Source organism: Tinamus guttatus, unplaced genomic scaffold (genome assembly GCF_059628265.1).
Source record: "Tinamus guttatus ecotype Peru unplaced genomic scaffold, ASM5962826v1 Tinamus_guttatus_pri_ptg000169l, whole genome shotgun sequence".
Classification (NCBI taxonomy): domain Eukaryota; kingdom Metazoa; phylum Chordata; class Aves; order Tinamiformes; family Tinamidae; genus Tinamus; species Tinamus guttatus.
The window spans coordinates 2,131,371-2,149,582 of record NW_028288703.1 but is presented as its reverse complement, the minus strand read 5'-3'; the positions used below and the strand labels follow the sequence as shown (position 1 = coordinate 2,149,582).

The window sequence follows — 18,212 nt, the reverse complement described above, 5'->3', positions numbered from 1 at the left end:
CTTTATTGAAAAGGAATTCAGGTGTCTTTAGCAGGCAAACATTTCAAGCTCAAAATAGGATTCTCTGTAACTACTTGCTCATATTTGTAGGGGAGAAACGGGCAGCAAGTCAACTGATGGTGTGTACAGAGTTTCTCTGTTGCTGGGGTTACTCTAGCTGCACTGCCAGCAAGGATGATCTCTGTTACTTAATTTAGCCTCCTGATGTTAGTATTTGGAAATGTCATTAAGAGATCCTGACAGATCATGTCAAGAGTTGTAATGCTTAAAAACCAGAGAATGAGGATCTACCTGTTAATCTGAGATGTTCCACAGGAACGTGGTGCAAATGTCAGGGGCAGGAGGAGACAGTCTGCCTGGCCACTAGCAGTGTACATTGTTTCAGAATATGATCAAGTTACAGTTTTTAAATTATTTTGTTGTTAGATATGTGTGTGACACTAGCTGCAGAGATTTTCTAAGACATCATGTTATGTTCTTTCACAGTTTCAAGATTTTTTTTGTGATTAATCATTAAGTACTGCGATTTTTAAAAACATGTCTCATCTCCAACACTGCCTATTAATGCCCTTTAATATGATCAGCTTGATCATGATGTTCAGAAGTGGTTAGTGAAACTCTCTAGCCTCCCTTTTTGGATGCCAACTTTGGGAGCTCTTCAGCTAGGTTTCAGGATTCTAACAGGACTGTGATTTAAAATATAAAGACAATCCCGTATTAAGCATGTATTTGCAAAAATGTATGTATGTAAAAGAGGATGAAATAAATAAATATACTGTTACCTTTTAACTGGTTGCAGTTTCAGTTTGGTTCTTTCTTTCCTGTGTTTACTGGAAGATAGGATTACCAGCGTGAACATTAAACTCTGTGTAGTAAATCAGCTAAATATTGAGGGACCACAACGGAGTTGTGTAAGAGAAAAGGAAGGAGTTAGTTGGGTACACTTTTTTAAAAAGATGTGTTGTCTTGAGAGTCTTGTGTTTGTTGTTACCAACCTGATTGCTACAAGTTTAGCTGCTCATGTCGCACTAAGTGCGTGCTAGTCCCAAAGGGATTCACATCTACATTTGGACTGGGTTGTTAGCTCATTTGGAAAGGTGGGTAATATAACTTAGCAATCCAGTATGTGTGTGTGGCTGGAAATTATATCAGTTTTGTTCCCCAAGGCCTGCATTCCTGTTTAAAGTTTGTGTTCCCTTGAACGGCAGTGTGGATCATCTGCAAAAGGCAGGCACAGGTGGACTTTGGTAACAGAACAGAAGAATGAAAGTACTGGAATAGCTCTCGTAAATGGGAGTGTGTATGGGAGGACGTATAATCACTCGTAAGCAAAAAAGCGGCAATTGTAATAGACTGAAATCCTTTGAAATTGTTCTTTGCTGCCCCAAATCTCCATTGTGATACATGTCTATCGTTCATTTGTCCTACCGTGCTAATATTTCCTTTTTCTCCTCAGCAATCTTTCCAGTGGGACGTGTGAAGGGGCAGAAGGAAAACAGAAATGTCACAAGAACAGGCACCAGAGAAAACCAGGAGAGACAACTGTAGGGAGCGTCTCTTCCTTTGAGGCTGTAGAATCAATGGATCAAGGAGGTGCCAGGTTGGGAGCTTTCCCGTCACAGGTGTTGTCAGTAACTTTGGTCCTCCAAAGAGCTCCAGTTTTTCATTTCTTTGGCTATTGACCTGTTGTAGCGCATTCGCTTTTCTGAGAAGAGAGAATTTTTGCTTATCATCAGTGTGGCTTGTTGGATAGCTTATGGTTTTCTCAGCTGTGAAGATGATGTTGCTGATATCCCAAGATTAGTGGGGTGTTTTTTGCCTTTTTTTTTTTTAATCTCAATTCCTAAGAATCTTTTTTTTCTTTAATATTAAAATGAACACATCTGTTTTGTGACTGTGTTGTGACTGTGCAGAAAAACTTCTAAGTGTGAAGCTAAATGGATCAAGAACATAATTCCAAATGTAACAATTTATGAAAATATGATTTTAGTTTTAATTTTGCTTCTGAAAACTTCAGGTGAAGTATTTCCTCATACAGAAGTTCCTGTAAGTCCTATTAGCAAATAGCACAGTAATGCTATGAGGGAGCAATGTTATAGATATTGCAAATGACATGAAAAAGTGTAATATGTGATTAGAACCAAAATAATTGCATGGCGAGTAAGATTGCTAACCTGCGAAATGCTCTGAGCACCGTTCTGTTCATTTTGCCTTTGTGTCTGTATAGCAGCATTAGTTATTTAGTCCTGGGCAGCTAATTGAATGGGGTATTCTCACTACCCCTCCTGAGCTCTCGAAATCACTGTGCAATTAGTGACTCAAAGGAAGACCCTATTTATAGTTTTTTAAAAGTTAGTTCTAAGATCTGTCTCAAAAGTTGCAGGTTTTGGCTACAAAGAATGTAGGGGAGTTTTAAAATACAAGCGGAATATTTGTATCTGATTGCAATATGAGTAATTCTGTTCTCCCAGGAGGTAGTAAAAAAACTGGATTGTTTGTATGACCCTGTACAGTATGCTTTTGCTTTTATGAATCTTACGAAGATTTTGCTTTTCTGGTCACTGGCAAGTCTAGTCTCTGAAGACACTTCACCTCCTGCACAGGTTGCAGGGGGAGCGCTGGGACCCTCTTCATGAGCACTGTCCTTTTCTGGAGAAAGAGAAGGAGCTCGTGGAATATCTGCTAAAAGGAAAGGTAGGTTGCTGCAGTGTGAGTGCTCAGCTGTGCTGATGAAATTAGCATTTCTTGTGGCAGGAAAATGCACGTTCTTCGCTCTGGGAGTAGGTTGTAGAAGGATGGGTTGGAGAGGAGATGAGAATCTGTCATGAGGCAACTGTTAAAGAAACTTTCATACATGTAAGAAGATATTTCTTCTTCCCTTGTTTAACTTCTCATTCTTTAAAGATTTATTTTGGGTGGATCTGCTTTTGACTTTAAAAGTCAGCCTTTGACCAGGCATTTTTTGCATTTCCTGTGAGAATTGGTAAGACCAAAGCTGCCTCCAGAGTTCAGCTACGACAGGGCAGAGCTGGAGGAGAATCTCACACTCCTCTTTCCTCTATTTCCAAACAAAAAATGTTTATTTGTTGGATTAATCATTCAAGTTACAGACATGTCAGCGAAAGCACCGTTTGATTTATTGCTGCTGATTTTGCATCATCCTGAAAGGTCACAGCCTGACTCAAATTACAGAGTGCATTTGTAAGCCTGGCAAGAACAAAAGCATCATTTTTTATGAGTGAAGCTCATCTTGCCATGAAAGTCTTTAGAACAAGATCCCTGGAGTGCTCTGTGTGATGGTGCCTTTGCAGGGGCTGGGGTTTTACCCCCAGGCTCCCCCAAAACCTTTGACATTGAAGCTCAAGACCTCACATGGTCCCGGCTGGGGAAGCTCTGAAAGGACAAGGAATGTTGAAGCTATGGCAGCGTAGGCTCTTTTGGAAGACTCCTATGGTGTCCTGCACCTTTCAGAGCTAAAATGCTTTTTAATTTTATTTAGTTGAGACTTGAGTAGCATGTTCCAAGTCAATAATCAGGCCAGCCACATCTTTACTGTGCCAAAAAAGATGTTTTGCATATTCTTACTTTTGCCCAGACTAGATATTTCTACTTTCTTGATACATGATCAAGGATTTTTCAAGGCAGAAAGGAAATAATTCTTTGTGTACATACATGTGCTCATGTTTGCATTTGTCTGAGGGAAAAATAAGAATATTGTCTAATGTTATAAGCAGAATCGTTAGTTTCAGTGGCTCTTTTGCTTCTCTGGCCCTGCAGGAGAGGAAACGGCTTCTTGATTTTCAGATTCCCAGGGGAAATGTGAGAGCCACTGGAAAGCAGAGACTTGCACATGAGCGACCAAGGCTACTGCTGAGGTACAGAAGGTCCTGGTGACTTTCCTTTAATCGTTTTTAGTACCTCTGAATAGTCAGTGGAAACATTCTTCGGTTAGATACTTGTTAGGTATCTGTTTTGGTGAACCTCTCATTTCCAGCATGTTCACTGCAGGGGAGGTGAGCTTAGCGGCAGGAGCTTTTCACCTGTTGTGGGTTGTGTTTTTTGGGGCGGTGGGTTGGTTGTTTTGTTGCCTAACCCGTTTGAATCCTGCCCTAGTCTGCAGTTATTTGTGAAGGCAGCTCGTGGGGACGGGGTTAAGGTTGCGCCCTGTGAAGTGGCCATCGTTGAGCGGGGCAGTGGGGTGGGAGCTGGAGCCTGGGAGCCCCCGTTCCCACCCGTTCCCCTCCTGCAGGTGTCGAGTCGAGTGAGGGCAGCTGCTTTGCAGGGCAGAGCCTGGTGCTGCTGCCCTCCCCCAGCACTGCCAGTGCTGGTGCCGCATGCACAGGGAGGCAAGCCCTGAATTCAGAGTTTCCTTAACCCTCTGCGTTCTGTTACTTGGGTTTTGTTGCAGAATAGAGGTTGGTCTTTACATGAGTTAAAGCAGAACCACTCTCCCTCTCAGCAAGAACAATGCCTGCTGCTATTGACACCCTGAGAAAATGTTTGGTAGATAAAAATAGTGTTAGGTTAAACAAAGGATCGTCAAAAAAAAAGCTAGACAAAAGGGCTTTTCTGGTGTAACCCCCAGAAGAATTCTGTATTGCCTTTGGTGCTATATGAGTATGCATTTGCTTCTAAAGAAGTCAATAGCCTGAGCCTTTCAGTAGCCTTAGCAGGAGCCCAAGAACTTGCCATTTGAAAGGAAAAGGAAAAGGAAAGGACTGTACTTTAATGTCTAAGTATTGTTAGTTCCTTCCATTATTATAAATAAATAAATAAAAAACAGAAACCCCCGAAGTGCCATGTGCTATAGTGAATCAGTAAAGAACAAAGGCTTTTTTTTTTTTTTTTTTAAGCTGGTTGAAACTTTTTTTTTTCTGGAAACAAAAAGCCATGTGTTCTTTTTTTTTTTTTTTTTTTTCTCAACTTAGTTCAAAAGTAGCTAGATACAAGATAACTGTAGTGATATATCATTTGTATATATTAGGTTTAGTACATGATTCATGTGTCATTAATACAGATAAAAACTCAGATTGTTTTAATACTTTCAGATTTGAGCTTTGTGTTTTCCTGCGTTCAGAAAGTTATGTTGACTGCAAGACTCCACCAGGAGCGTTCTGCTCGCAGAGGCTTTGTCCAAGTTGAGCAAACACTTTAAAGATAAGCAGCTTTTGGACTTGGCATGAGACTGACTCCACTCCGTGCTGACAGATGCCGTTGCATCTGTCTTTGCAATAGAAAGAAGGCAGATGCTCTCCTTGGCGTTACAAAATGCCTGCTGCTTTACAAGTAAGATGTAAAATCAGAACGAGTAGCGTTAGCAGTTTGCCTATGAGCAAAAAGAGACTGAGACGGTCTCTTGTCAATGTAGTCCAATAATACACTACATTGTATAAAAAAATAGAGGTTAAAATTACTCGTGTACTTCTACAGGTGGCCTGTCAGTGCTAGAGGTTGCCTGCAAACACAGCCCAGTGCAGTGTGTAACAGTGTTGGGTGCTCGGGGGGAGCCCCAGAGCCCCCCCTTGCCGCGCAGGGGGTTGTGACTGTGTCCGCCCCCCGCCAGCACCGGTGGAAGCCTCTGCGTGCGGGAAGGTGCAGCCTGGTCTCTTCCTGCCGCGGCCCTCGACAGGGTCGCGAGGTCGCAGTGAGCACCCCCAGCCAAGCCCAGCTCTGGTGAGTGGTGCACTCGTGCAGATCGCATTTGTAACACTTGTGATGAGCTTTTGCCAGGATCATGCTGTGCAGCATGACATATTGCCGTGGCATTTGATGCAGGAGACGTTGTCATTCTTGCAGCCATCGTGGCTCATTCCCGTTATCATCTAAGCAGTTCTTAACGCACAGTGTAGCGAGTTCTGCTTGCTGTTGCACAAAGGCTTCAGAACAAGCCAGAAGGACAATTTTACATCTTTTTGCTGCTGACTGATTTGGCCCCCTAGGAACATCTGGAGGTGTTCCCACCCCCCTGCGCCCCTCTGAGCTTCCCGCCCAGCTGCAGTGCTGGTTCAGCTGCCGCTGGCGGTTGCAGCCCCAGCGCGCGATGCTCAGCCAGCTACAACTGCGAGATTTGTGGTTGTGCCGGTTTTAAGCGTGGCTCTTTATGAGCAGCTGGGCAGTCGCAGTCAGTCCCTGCTGGGTTCTCTACAGCAGTGGCAGGAACCATTGCAGACATCTCACTCCAGACTGCGTGTGTTTGACTCGGGCATGGAGGTTCCAGCATCCAGATCAGAACTGAGCAGGGACCTTTCTTTTAAATTCTCTTTCCTGCTTCATGTGTTTTTAGTCTTAAATGAAGCAAACTTTGTCCTAGCTCCTTTCCACGCTACCAGGTAAGCACTTTTCTGCTCGCTAGATTCACTTACCAGGGACGCTATACATACAGGTTTGGCAAGGAAGCAGACATACTGCATCTATATGCACAATGTATTTGGGGAATTTCCCTTTTTTTTTTTTTTTTTGGCCTCTCTTACCATTGTGTCAAAACTGTCACTGTCCATCAGTCAAGCCTCTGAATCTGTAAATTCATTTTTACCACTAAAGCAGCTTAAACTATGTAAAAATTGCGTTTACAGGAGAGTGCTCACTGAAACACAAGGGAAGTTCTTAAACTCAGTCCCCAGTATATTGGCACTTTTAAATCTGTCTTCTAAAATAAATTTTTTTTTGTTTGTATTTAAATGTACAGAAAAAATGCAGGGGACAAGTAGAAAAGCATGGCTTGAAACTGCATTAAATTTAACACACAGGAGAAGGTAAAAGCTCTTGCACACAGTGTAGGCGTTGGTAATAGCATGAAATCTGTGTATAGGGTCCAGCTTTGTGCAAAATGAGTGTAGTGATGGCTGCTAATTAGAAAACTCCTGGAGTATAAGGAAATTGCCTTTTTTTTTTTTTTCTCAGGCACAGGATAAAATACACAATAAGTTACTGACCTGCAAGATAGCAGTGCTGCTTGTCTTGCTTCATCCTACCCTCAAAATGTTGATGTAGGGATGACTTTTTCCTAAAAGGAAACCAGTTCCCTTCAGAGAGCAGACTGAGAGGCGTGTGAGGCTTGTTGTAGTTGGCCTCCTTCCCAGCGGGTCTTAAAGCATCGATTTAGGTTTCTTTCTAAATACGCAGAGAGGGGGATGTTTTTCAGATGTGTTACACTAATCTTGCCTGGTGTCTTCTCAGGGAATCTCCCACACCCCAAAAGCAGTCATTCCCCTTAACCATGAACATGCATTTAATGCCTTTGTTTTTCCAGACAATTCAGTCACTTCATATACAATACAGTAGTAACTTTTTATCTTTTTATTTTTAGGATTTCCATTTTTAACTCTGGAGACACCTCTGCTATCTTCAAAGCTGAATTATCTCAGAAGTTTCTTGTCTGATTCACCTGGACTTCCTCCAAAGCAGGTAAGTAGCAAGCTTAGTTCTAAGGCCTAGCTGGCTCTGGTCACATATGAATCATCTTCTGTTGAAATGCTGCTTACCCAAAGCACAAGAACATGACTAGCTGCTTTTGAAATGCAGCTGTTGTCTTTAGGGAATCATTTCTGATTTTAAGATAAAACTTCAAGAAGTTGAGGGACAAGACAGTGAAGATGCCGCTCTCTTCACAAGCACTGCAGCGGTGCTTGACTTATTCCAAAACAGTAACTGTCTGGGAACTGCTACTGTGGCGCTACCTCAGGAGCAGGAACAGCTGCTGCAGCCCCTTATGGAAAGGAGCACTGAGCAAATGCTCTGGAAGCCTCAATCAGTGGGAATTTGGCCCACGGTTCAGGGGCTAGAGCAGTGCTCTTCAAGATGTTCGTCTTCCTGTCCATGCGCTGTCTGGCAGCAAATGGTTCACTGTGTAGTTGTAGAGATGGTTTCCTGACACACTCCCCTACTTCTAGAGACTAAGAACAGACTAGACCTTTCTGACACTGACCAGGATAGTGAGTCCCATGTGAGATGCAGCTTTTGTGCACGTGCAGCTTTTCTGCTCCCCAACTCCCAAAGGACAGCAGTCAGTTTCCTTTCTTGCCAGAACCCCTAGGACACTAGGCACACGCAGGTGATTTAAGAGCACTTTATTGTTCTTTAAGGCTACTTTTAAGTACAAAAAAAAAAAAAAAAAAAAAAAAAAAAAAGGCCTGCCAACCCTTTCTTTTTTTCCAGGTGGAACAAGGCCACAAAAGAATGGTATATTACAGATTTACAAACACAGACTCTTTCAACCAAACTGTAGAGAAGCTGGCTCTGTGAAGCAACGTCACCATGCAGCATGATGGTGAGTTCAGTTTAGTTTCCTTCCACCTCCCCCCAACCCTTTGGCTTTCGTGACATAATTGTGTCTAATATATGTTTTACTGGACATACCACATTAAATCTTTATTGCCCTCAAATCCATTTACCTATCTCAGATAAGTAAATGTAACCTTGTAAAACAGCTATGATTGAAAATACTAGCTTTAAAAACATTGTTATTTGTGTTTACAAAGAAATATAGGAGTCACATTTTCCACAGAGTCCATCTACAGTATTAGTATTTTACTGTTACAATGCTCAGTAGCCTGTAGCAATAACAAACTAGTGGCTATTAATGCTAATGCAGTGTTCTCATAGAATAACTGTGTTCCTGCACTTTTACTGTATTACAGACAAATCTACAACAAAAAAAGATCAACTTTTTTCTCCAAACAAAAAAATGAATGATTACAATAAAGGAAAGGGAAAAATTAAATAGCTACATATCATTAACAAATTAATTGTTCCTCAAAAAATACCTACAAATTTCTCTGTACATTCTTTACGCACAGCGTAACGATGGTCTTAAAGTTACCTATATAAAAAAGTGTTCTTTTAACAATCTTCCTACAGAGAGTAGGGTACTGAATGCCAAAGCAGGTAAGCGTTGACTACCCAGTAAGATGGTAGTGAAATGTGTAAAATGGGGGGGCTTATTTTTTTTTTCTTTTTTTAAATCTTTAAAGAAAATTGAGCAGCCACCTTCTCAACAAGAATAAGAGCCAATCTCCTGATGTTTTTCTACCCTGCACCTTTTCCGAATTCATTAGCTTAACTTTAAAAAAAACTTAAAATAAAAGCCACAATGGACCCAATACTGTAACACAGTCCATAATAATACATCACGTGTAGTTCATCTTCCAGCTAGTTCTAACTTTCTACACTGAACCAATCATTTCAGGTAACCCAGTATTTAAAAAAAACAATTAGTTGCACCTGTACTGGGAAGATGGAATGTCTGGGGGAGAGTAGTTACATTTAACAAGAAGAGAAGCTCTTAGTACTAGCACAGCTGTGGTTTTATGCCTGCCTCTATTGCCTAATTTCTAGTTAGTAGCTATTAATATAGCAAATGATAATAAATGCAGTAATACCTGTATAAAGTTTTCTAATGGAGGAATGTATGCTGCAACTTGGCATAGGTTTATGAATAAGCTTAACAAAAATTAAAGATCATATTTCACAAACTGTAACAATCTGTTGTCCAGCCAAGATACTTAATGGTAGCAGTTTCTGCAGCTAGTTAAGGGTGGATTATACAGACTTAGGTTTAGGAAGCAAATTCCTGTTAAGCAGACGGTGCTGCAGACAGAAACAATTAGTCAGTCTTGCGCAAAGCTATAGCATCCTGTACCATGCATCATATATTTCTAAACTGCATCATTTGAGGCCTGTCCTGAGGCTGTCCTCTTTTGCTGGCTGCTACTAAAGTGAATATCAAATACAAATATCATAGAGTACAACTGTACCAGCAGTAAGTATATCTAGGATTGTTACTGACAAAAATAAACTAATTCTGAAGAAAAGCTAATAAGTATTATGATTCTTACTGTCTATACATTAATAGATACCAGCTATTTTTCATAAAACATGCATCGTTAAGCACTATTGAACCCTCCAACCTCAGCTCTATTCTAACAAACTGCAGTGTTTAGGAAAAAATGCCCGTGTTCTGTAAGGTATGCAGTCCAGTTGCAAGCACTAAGCACCTGAAATCTAAAGAGAGAAAGACCTATAACCTGTATGAGACTTCCCCTTCCAAAGCTGTTTTGCTATAAGAAAAAAAATCAAACTGATAGAAATGTCATCCTTAAACCCCTTTTTCAGCAGTTTGCCCTCAAAATATTAGCATCTTCCAGAAAGTTGCTATGCAACTTCAGTCTTCCTCCAATAGTGCAAATCATACATGACAGTTCTTTTCAAGTATATACATACAAAATTACTTCACAGAGAGGGAAAAAAAAAAAAAGGCAATGTAAGCAAACCAGACAAATTCTAGTCGCGAGAAGCTAGTAAAGCACAAAGCGTTTGGGTCAACCAACTATGTGTAATGGCTTTTGTGGATTAGCGTGCATTTTTTAAAGGGGCAGCAGATTTGCATCAGAGGTTTCTTTGGTAATTGAGGCAGGAAAAGAAAAAAGGATGCTACATCATCTGAATCTTTATGAAATAGTTCCTGCTATCATCTTTAAGGGCACCCTTTTACAAATAAAAAGTGAGTACACAAAAACATGTGTTGAAAACTAACCTCCCCTCCCCACTACTACTCGAAGCACTGTTCAAAGCACAGTCAAACCATGCAGATTCCCAAAGGCGCCGGTCCTCTCTTCATGACACTACGGAGGGCGAGTGATTATGATTGACCATGTGGGAGGAGGGGGAAGACTGGCCCCGCCGGGAGGCCGACTCGGGACTGCTGGACACGCCGTCCTTCGCAGCTTTGATCTGAAGCCAGGTATCCCCAAGTGCTTTGGCAAAGTGGTCATCGACTGATCCTGTGATGGACACAGAGTTTGCCACTGGCTCAGGCTCCTTGTAGTTCTTGCCGAGGCTCCGGCGGAAGTGCTCTTCCACCACAGGGTCGCAGGCAGTGGTAGCTGGATGGGGGAAAGGAGGTAGAAGAAACATTATTTCAGGGTACTAGAAAATTACAGTTCTTGCTCAGATATATAATTGTTTTTTTCATTGCCACGTTTTTTTGATTTCTATGGAAACCCTCTCCCCCCAGCAATCACAGAAAACCTAAATGTAAGTTTAAATGGCATTACAAATCAAAACAGTTATGTAAAATCAGCTCCCAAATCTGCTGGTACGAGGCAGATGGGAGAAAGACTCATTCTAAATTACTGTGTGTCACAAGCGGATTTAAGGGTTTCATCTCACTTGACATGTTCATAATAGGAGAAAGCCAGAAAACTACATGAATCATTACCTCTGGCTTAGGTAAAGGCACCTAAATAGCATGATACTGTTACAAGAGAAAAAAAAAAAAAAAAAAAACTTGGAAAACAGGTTTTGAAAGGTAAGAGTAATAAATAATTTCTCTGACTAAATTATGAGAGGTTTGTGCTTCTACAGTTTCAACACAGGCTGTGTGTCTAAAAGACATCATCTTTCAGAACTGCTTAAAGGTGTCAGGCTCTGTCCTTAACACTTCATGCTCCTGAAAGGATTGATCCTAAAATAATGCAGGTATCCTGCAGACAGACCTTTTCAAGTAACAAGAGAAAAATAATTCCTGAAAATATTTACAACTCTTCCCAAGCCCATGTAAATACAGCTGGGTGCTTTAGGTAAGAGCAGTTTTCCAGAAAACTGCCATCTCTAGCTACAGCATTCTTCCCAGGTCTGATACCTCCTCCAGCATCTGGGCATTCCCAAACTCACTTCGGCTTCTTATTCCAATGTTCATACATCAAAGCTCTTAAATAATATTAATACTAGGGGAAGAAAAAAGGAAAAACACCCTGCTGCAGCCTTTCAGGTTCCCAGCTAGCTCCTACTCATTTCATCTTGCTGAAACGGTCTGGCAGGATGAAGTCTCGCACCCATTTTACTGAACCCTTCCACTTCTGAGGGCACGAGTCTACAAGTCAGTAGCTATAGTACTTAAAATGAAAAAGGCTCCATTTTCCCCCTAATCACACAGAGAGGAAGAGTGAAGAGAAATAAGCCCAGCTTTCCTTCTAGGTGTTTCATGAGGAGGTTTCATGAAAAGCACTAATTGCATTGCAGGTAGGAGGCCCAGCGCCCACTGAGAGCAGCTGCCTCAGAGCCCCAGGTGCGGGCCCTGCACAGCAGGGAGGGAAGGTGCTTTGGAAGTGCATTTGCAGCCTGAAAAAATCTCCTTCGCGGTCGCTGCATATGAGTCATAAATGTCTGCCGACAACTGAATGGCAGACTGGGAAAACTACAGCACCTAAAATAATAGCCTGGCTGCATCTCTGCGGGTCCTGGCTGTTTGCTGTTCGTCCGTTAGACAAAAATAAACATAATGACTTATTTTTCTGTTCTCCTTTTTTAAGCCTTTCATGAAATGGTACCTCCCACCGTGGCCTTAGATTGATGCTCAGAGTAAGACAGCGGTGGGGCTCGGTGCTGGGTTGTGCCTCGGTGCAGGTGGAAAAGACAAGGAGGGCAGGGGATAGTGTTGCACCTCCTTTCATTCGTGTTCCCAGCCCCCACCTTTAAAGCCAGCAAGAAAATCTTAACAAGAGAGTTGCACTTACTGCTCGCTGGTCTTCTGTAGGGAGGCACGGTGGAGCCGCAGCCACTGTGGGCAATGGGGCAATGCGAGAGGTTGCAGTTGCGGTTGTTCGCAGAAGCGCACGTGATGACAGAGGGACGGTTCTGCCAGGAAGGAAAACAACTGTCACTCCACAAGGCAACGGGAGAGCACCGTGATAGCTACATCTAACCCACTGCCCAAGTGCCTGAGAGGTACAAAAGCCTAACTGCATCACTAAAGCAGTGAAATCAGCTGTAAAATGTCCACTTCAATAGAGCATATTAAATTCCAAATATTCAACTACTACTTACTCTCTCATTAAATAAAATAATGCCTTTCTGTAATGGTTCTTAGTCATTTAAGGGGCAAGCAACCACCCAGAAAAAAACACAGTATAAAGACAAATCACTGAGAGCATTAAGGAAATTTTACCCTGTTTCCATTTCAGATTCATTATGTCTGCAGAACTTAACATCAATGGAGCAAGGACTTGTTTCTTATATGTCCACAAGTCTCTGAGTCCTGCAATCAAAGTGCTTTACAAATCTCACAACTATCTGTCTCTTGAGCAGTAAACAAGTTTTAATGGCCTCATTCTTCATTTAGAAGTTAGTATTGTGAGATTAATGCTCTATTTCAGCCAGAAACCAATAAGCCCCTAAGATACAAAACATGAAAAGCTTCTGACCAAGTGTTCCCTGGAAGTAGTTTCCTGTTGCACTGCATGTGCCTTTCCACATTCTCAACAGCACCTGCCATTTCCCTCAAACCTGGATTCACGCAATCTAGACATTACACAGTATAATGTTAAATACACTTACTACAGCTGTTTCCCGTGTAACTATTATATTATATTGAAACAGAGCCTAAAAAAGAAAGGCCCAAGTTTCTCCAAATGGCTAAAGAGATATAACACAAATATTTAAGTATTTTTCTTTTTATCTTTGGTATATTTAAGATGGGACGACTTCATTTGGATACACTCAGTGTCTAAATGTTAAATTTTTAGACATTTAACAGAATTGTTGCAATTAACACAGTTTTGATTTCTTATCCATTATACAAATCCCTGCAGCAAACCCACAAAAATCACTACCAACCACTCCACAAAGTCAATCAAGAAGGAAAGAGCTTTCATGGCTAAGTGGAACTTCAGTCTAGAGAGAGTAAGGGCAAGATGGAAGCAACATAAATGGACTTTAGAGGGGAGGTTTAACATGATTTGTCCAGACACAATAGGAAAAAAAAAATCTATTTACATCTTACTGACCAACAGCAAAGTCAAAAATTAAAAAACATGCTGGTTATTTGATTTCACTGCAGTTCAAATTGTGCAAGGATGACAATATTTGTTTTCTTTTTTTTATAGAGGTCAGGATGGGACAGGGGAGCTTACAGAATGCCCTGGACTTGTTTATATGAAGTTACTGAGAGGAGAAGTTGAAAATTTAATAACAGTGACTATAGCTGCTGAATAACCACTACACTGCCTAAAGTAAGTGCCTTTTTATCCTTCTATTAAGTAGAAACATACAGTAAGATGAAATCCCACTTAATGTGTTCGCTTAAGCTAAAAATCGAGGAAAAGCATCTTATTTTTCATATTCTTTCCTTCTTGTATGATTTCTTAGTGAGGTCTTGCCGCAACATCCTATTTCCCCAAGAAAATAGACTGTAATCTGGCTCAGAATGTCAAAGATAACAAAATAGAGGGAAACCTGGTTATGGGCAGTAGGAATCAGCCCAAATCAAACAACTAAAATAGTGGAGTGTCAGTGGTGTGACCTGCCAAATTGAGGAACAGCAGCAATACTATCAAAGGGCACAAGTGTCGTCAGTGGAAGCCTGTCCCTTCCTCCTCTGTCATCGCTGAACGCTGCAGGCTCAGGAGAGCCGTTCTGCACAACAGCAACTCGGCGCTCGCAGTGCCGAGCACTGCACGGCAGCAGCGCAGTCAGGTGCCTGGGCACAGCCAGACATCAAAGATGTACCCAGCCACGGTGAAAACCTGCAACACTGGAGGTAATATATACTGCAGTGGAAAAAATATATTCCCAAATTGCAGGTAAAGCACAGCTTCTGAAAGATCATCCCCTCAACATGTTTCCCCTCTGCAGTACATCATAGCAGGAGGAGGAAGGAAGGGCGCAAGGGCCAGTGCAGTTCCCACACCGAGCTCAGTGCTTCTCCTCTCCACTTGCGAGGGAAAAGTCACCCTGACATGCAAGAAACTGTTACCACGTAACCTCTATTATCTCAGCAGTTCCCAAGAATAACAACATACAAAAAGGTGAGCAAACAACCAAACAAATATCCCCCTGCCCCAGGGTATATAAAACTGAACGGTTTTAGAGAAGGCATAAGGTTATCAAACACTACTACTAGTCTTCACTAAAATCTTTACCAAACAGTGACACAATATTGCTGTAAACAACAGAGGTTCTGCTTTCAGGTCCATGCACAGCTCTGCACACCAGCTAAAATAACTCACAGACTTTTGGCAGGTTAGATGAACTTTGAAGTCACCCTTTGGTTATCTAAAAACACTAGGATCATTCCACCTTCTTTCACTTGGAAAATGCAGTGTAAATTTCTCCTGTACACCTCCTCCTCCATGGCTGCTTTTCACATTGCACCTTTTCTGCAGCAGTCTCAGCAAGGGGAGGCAAGGCCTCCCTCCCTGCCGAGCAGGCACCCTCTTCACCTATGCACGACATCAGAGCTCTGACTGGAGCCTCCCTCAACCACGGAGCAACTAAGCCTTTGCCTCCCCGACGCAAACACATGATTAACAAGCCTAGCAAACCACCGGAAAAAGCAGGCAGGCCAAGAAATCCATGACAGGTCCATGTAAGTACCAGCAGTTTATTCATGTGGAACATACTGAGCTGTGCATTCATCCTGCATTTCATAATACATCTTGCCTGAAGAGTGGCATTGCCCACCTACTGTAGCTCACCATACGTTTGTCTTACACCTGGGGAGTCCTTCTCGTGCCCCCAGCAAGGCTTCCTACAGCTACCCCGAGTTTGTTGTCAACGAACAAGCCGGTACCTGCTGCCGTTCCACAGAAGTCAGTGTCGGTGTGATGCCCACTGTGCGGGTTGCATCCATACTGTTTTTGGTCAGTGCTAGAGGTTGATCCATGGTCAAGCTTGGGATTGAGGCATACATGTGGTTGGTGTGCAGGCTCATTGTCGGGGCGGCAGCCCTCTCGATGGGGCTGCGACTCCTCTCTCGGTGCTCCTTTCTATAATCTCCATTGGCAGGCTTGTTTCTACACGAGAGAGGAAAAAAAAAGTCACAAAACCTTGGCAAACTATAATAACGTACACAATAACACCAAGTCCCTGTAAGAAACACGAGGTAATGCGTTTTGCTTGGCTCGTGGGGAGGGGTTTGGATTCCCCTTGGTTTAATCCAACCATCTCCCCGCAAAGGGAACTGACCCTTGCAAGCTCTGGCAATTAATTTTTTTTCAGCCTAGAATTTCTTCAGATACTTATCCAAGTTACAATAACAGATACTCGGTGTTACAGTAGCAGCTGATCTTGCTTTGTTAAGATGAGAAACATCCTCATTTAAAGTACTGTTTTGCTAACACCACAATATCCTATGAGTACTGCTGATCGTCGAGAAATGATTGTTTTAATGGAAGGACATGGGCTGATACCAGCAAAATGCAGCAAGTCAAGGCAGGAAACAACATTTTCAGAGTACAAAACGCAGGAGAAGATAGATTATATTGTGCTTCTCAGAATCACTTAATTACAATCTTTTTATTAAACGAATAATTTCACTGCTGAACAGTAAATCTCAATAAATGCACTCCCATCATTGGCTTATCATTCACTTCAATTAAAATAAATTGACTTTATACCTGTCATATTCCAGTTTCTAAACACCAGCATAATCTCAACTAAAGAGAAACTAGTGAATGAAAGGAATCCCAATTAATCCATATTGGGAAGGGGAGTTGTTCGTAATCATTTGTCTAAGCAAATGTGGATTTGACTGGACGATTGCAGCAAACCAGTTAGACTTAGGTGGTATCAAGCTGCAACACGTAGTGCCTCACTATAGTACATCTACTTCACTTCCCTTCTGGTCCTAGAAAGGAGCAGAGGGGAAAGGTGGTTCCCCAAGCAGCAGCTTCTCTCTGCATGGGACTCCGTGAGCAGCAGCGTCCTTGCAGGGTACCTGGTATGGAAAACCTCTTATGATTTCTTATCCCACCTTGTTTTCTTTTAACATACCATGACAAATTAATACAGAGGAACAACTGTCAAAAAACTCTGATTAAGGTAAGGTAGAGACAGGAAAGGAAAATAAAAGATTTTATGTAATGGCAGAAATAAGACATCAGAACACTGCGCAATACTGAAGGCGGCTACTGCTCCCCAAACTACTGCCACCTCTGCATCCAAGAGGGCCCTCATAACATGGTGAGGGCTGAAAGGGAAGCCCTACCAGGAGGGAGCCCAATGCTTACTTACAAAAATGCCACAGAAAAAATACCTCCCAGGCTAGGATAAGTGCTTCATTTTAGCTAATGGTTACTTGTAGCTTATTCTGGTTAAAAGCAGACAGCAGGATTGCTCTGCCTGCCCATGGAGCTCTTTGTATCACCTTTGCACGATGCAAGTGTGGGTTAATGTGACACCGGGCGTACGGTGCCTCTTGAGGACCTCAGGATCAGCTCATCTGCCCGAGCAAAGCATAGTTATTTGCAGCACTTCAGTGCCAACCCTTTTGCCCCCACCGCAGCCAGTCCCTGTAACTGAGCACAGGAACTGCTGTGCTGTAACCCCTCTAACTGCTGCCAGCCCCTGAACTGAGCACAAATCAGTTGCTGCAGATTGGCAAAACTGACCACAAAAGCTATTGGCTTCTGGTCCCTCAGCTGCTGCTAAAAACACTCTCTGTAAGTCAGACATTTGTTGATTCCCTCTGCGTAAGCTAGACTGAGACATAACGTAGCCACACACAAACCGCCAGGAAATATATTCTCCCAGTGTTATATTCAGGGTTTTTGCCAGTTCTGGTACCATTTCCATTCACAGGCCTACTCTGCAGTATCAGCATGCAGAAACAAGGAGTCTTGGATTGCACTGTTCTGAGGTAACAACTGAGGCAACTATGTGGCTTAATGGAGGCACAGCAGAGTCTATATTTAAAGTACAGTAGCCTGGTCTTAAATTACAGTACTGAAAACAGCCACTGAACACACACACCAAGCTGTCATCCTCTACTACCCCTTGAAAAGCAGCTTCATAAATAGCACACCTCTACAGATGGCTTCTGTGCCATTAGATAGCCTAGTAAATAACACATGAAATACCATTGCTCAAATCATTCCTCAAGTGATAAAGGCAGTACAGTGTAGAGATGACTCATGCTTCTTACTGCAGGGCAGTATCTTTGGTGGCTGCAAGCCAGATTCTTATATTTCACCTAAATAGTATCTACTTTAGTGCAATTTAAATAACAATCTGCAAAACTGCAAAACCAAATCCAGCTGCTGTAGGTTTTCATTTTTCATTACCTTGAAGAAAAAAAAATCTCTGCTCACAATAATTATTTTTCCTTTTAGTAAGCAGAAGTTTGTTTTCAAATGGAAGAACTTCACTTTCTCTGCCAAAAAAAAAACTAAAATGAAACTAAAAATGTAGATTTTTTTTTATTTAAAGCTGGGATTTTC

The 18,212-nt window shown here is 42.1% G+C and overlaps 1 protein-coding gene across 2 annotated transcripts in view; it reads right to left on the bottom strand.

Annotated features, from left to right (window-relative positions):
- Positions 1 to 8,050: 8,050 nt before the first annotated feature.
- The window catches only part of VGLL4 (vestigial like family member 4), a 73,873-nt gene continuing 63,711 nt past the window's right edge, over positions 8,051 to 18,212 (bottom strand). For both annotated transcript variants that reach the window (XM_088522883.1, XM_010217318.2), the window contains 3 exons: positions 15,566 to 15,788; positions 12,513 to 12,633; positions 8,051 to 10,880 (listed from right to left, as the gene is read on the bottom strand). In XM_088522883.1, the coding sequence (XP_088379009.1) occupies positions 10,612 to 10,880; positions 12,513 to 12,633; positions 15,566 to 15,788 (613 nt within the window). In that variant the 3' untranslated portion in view covers positions 8,051 to 10,611. The remainder of the gene's footprint in view (positions 10,881 to 12,512; positions 12,634 to 15,565; positions 15,789 to 18,212) is intronic.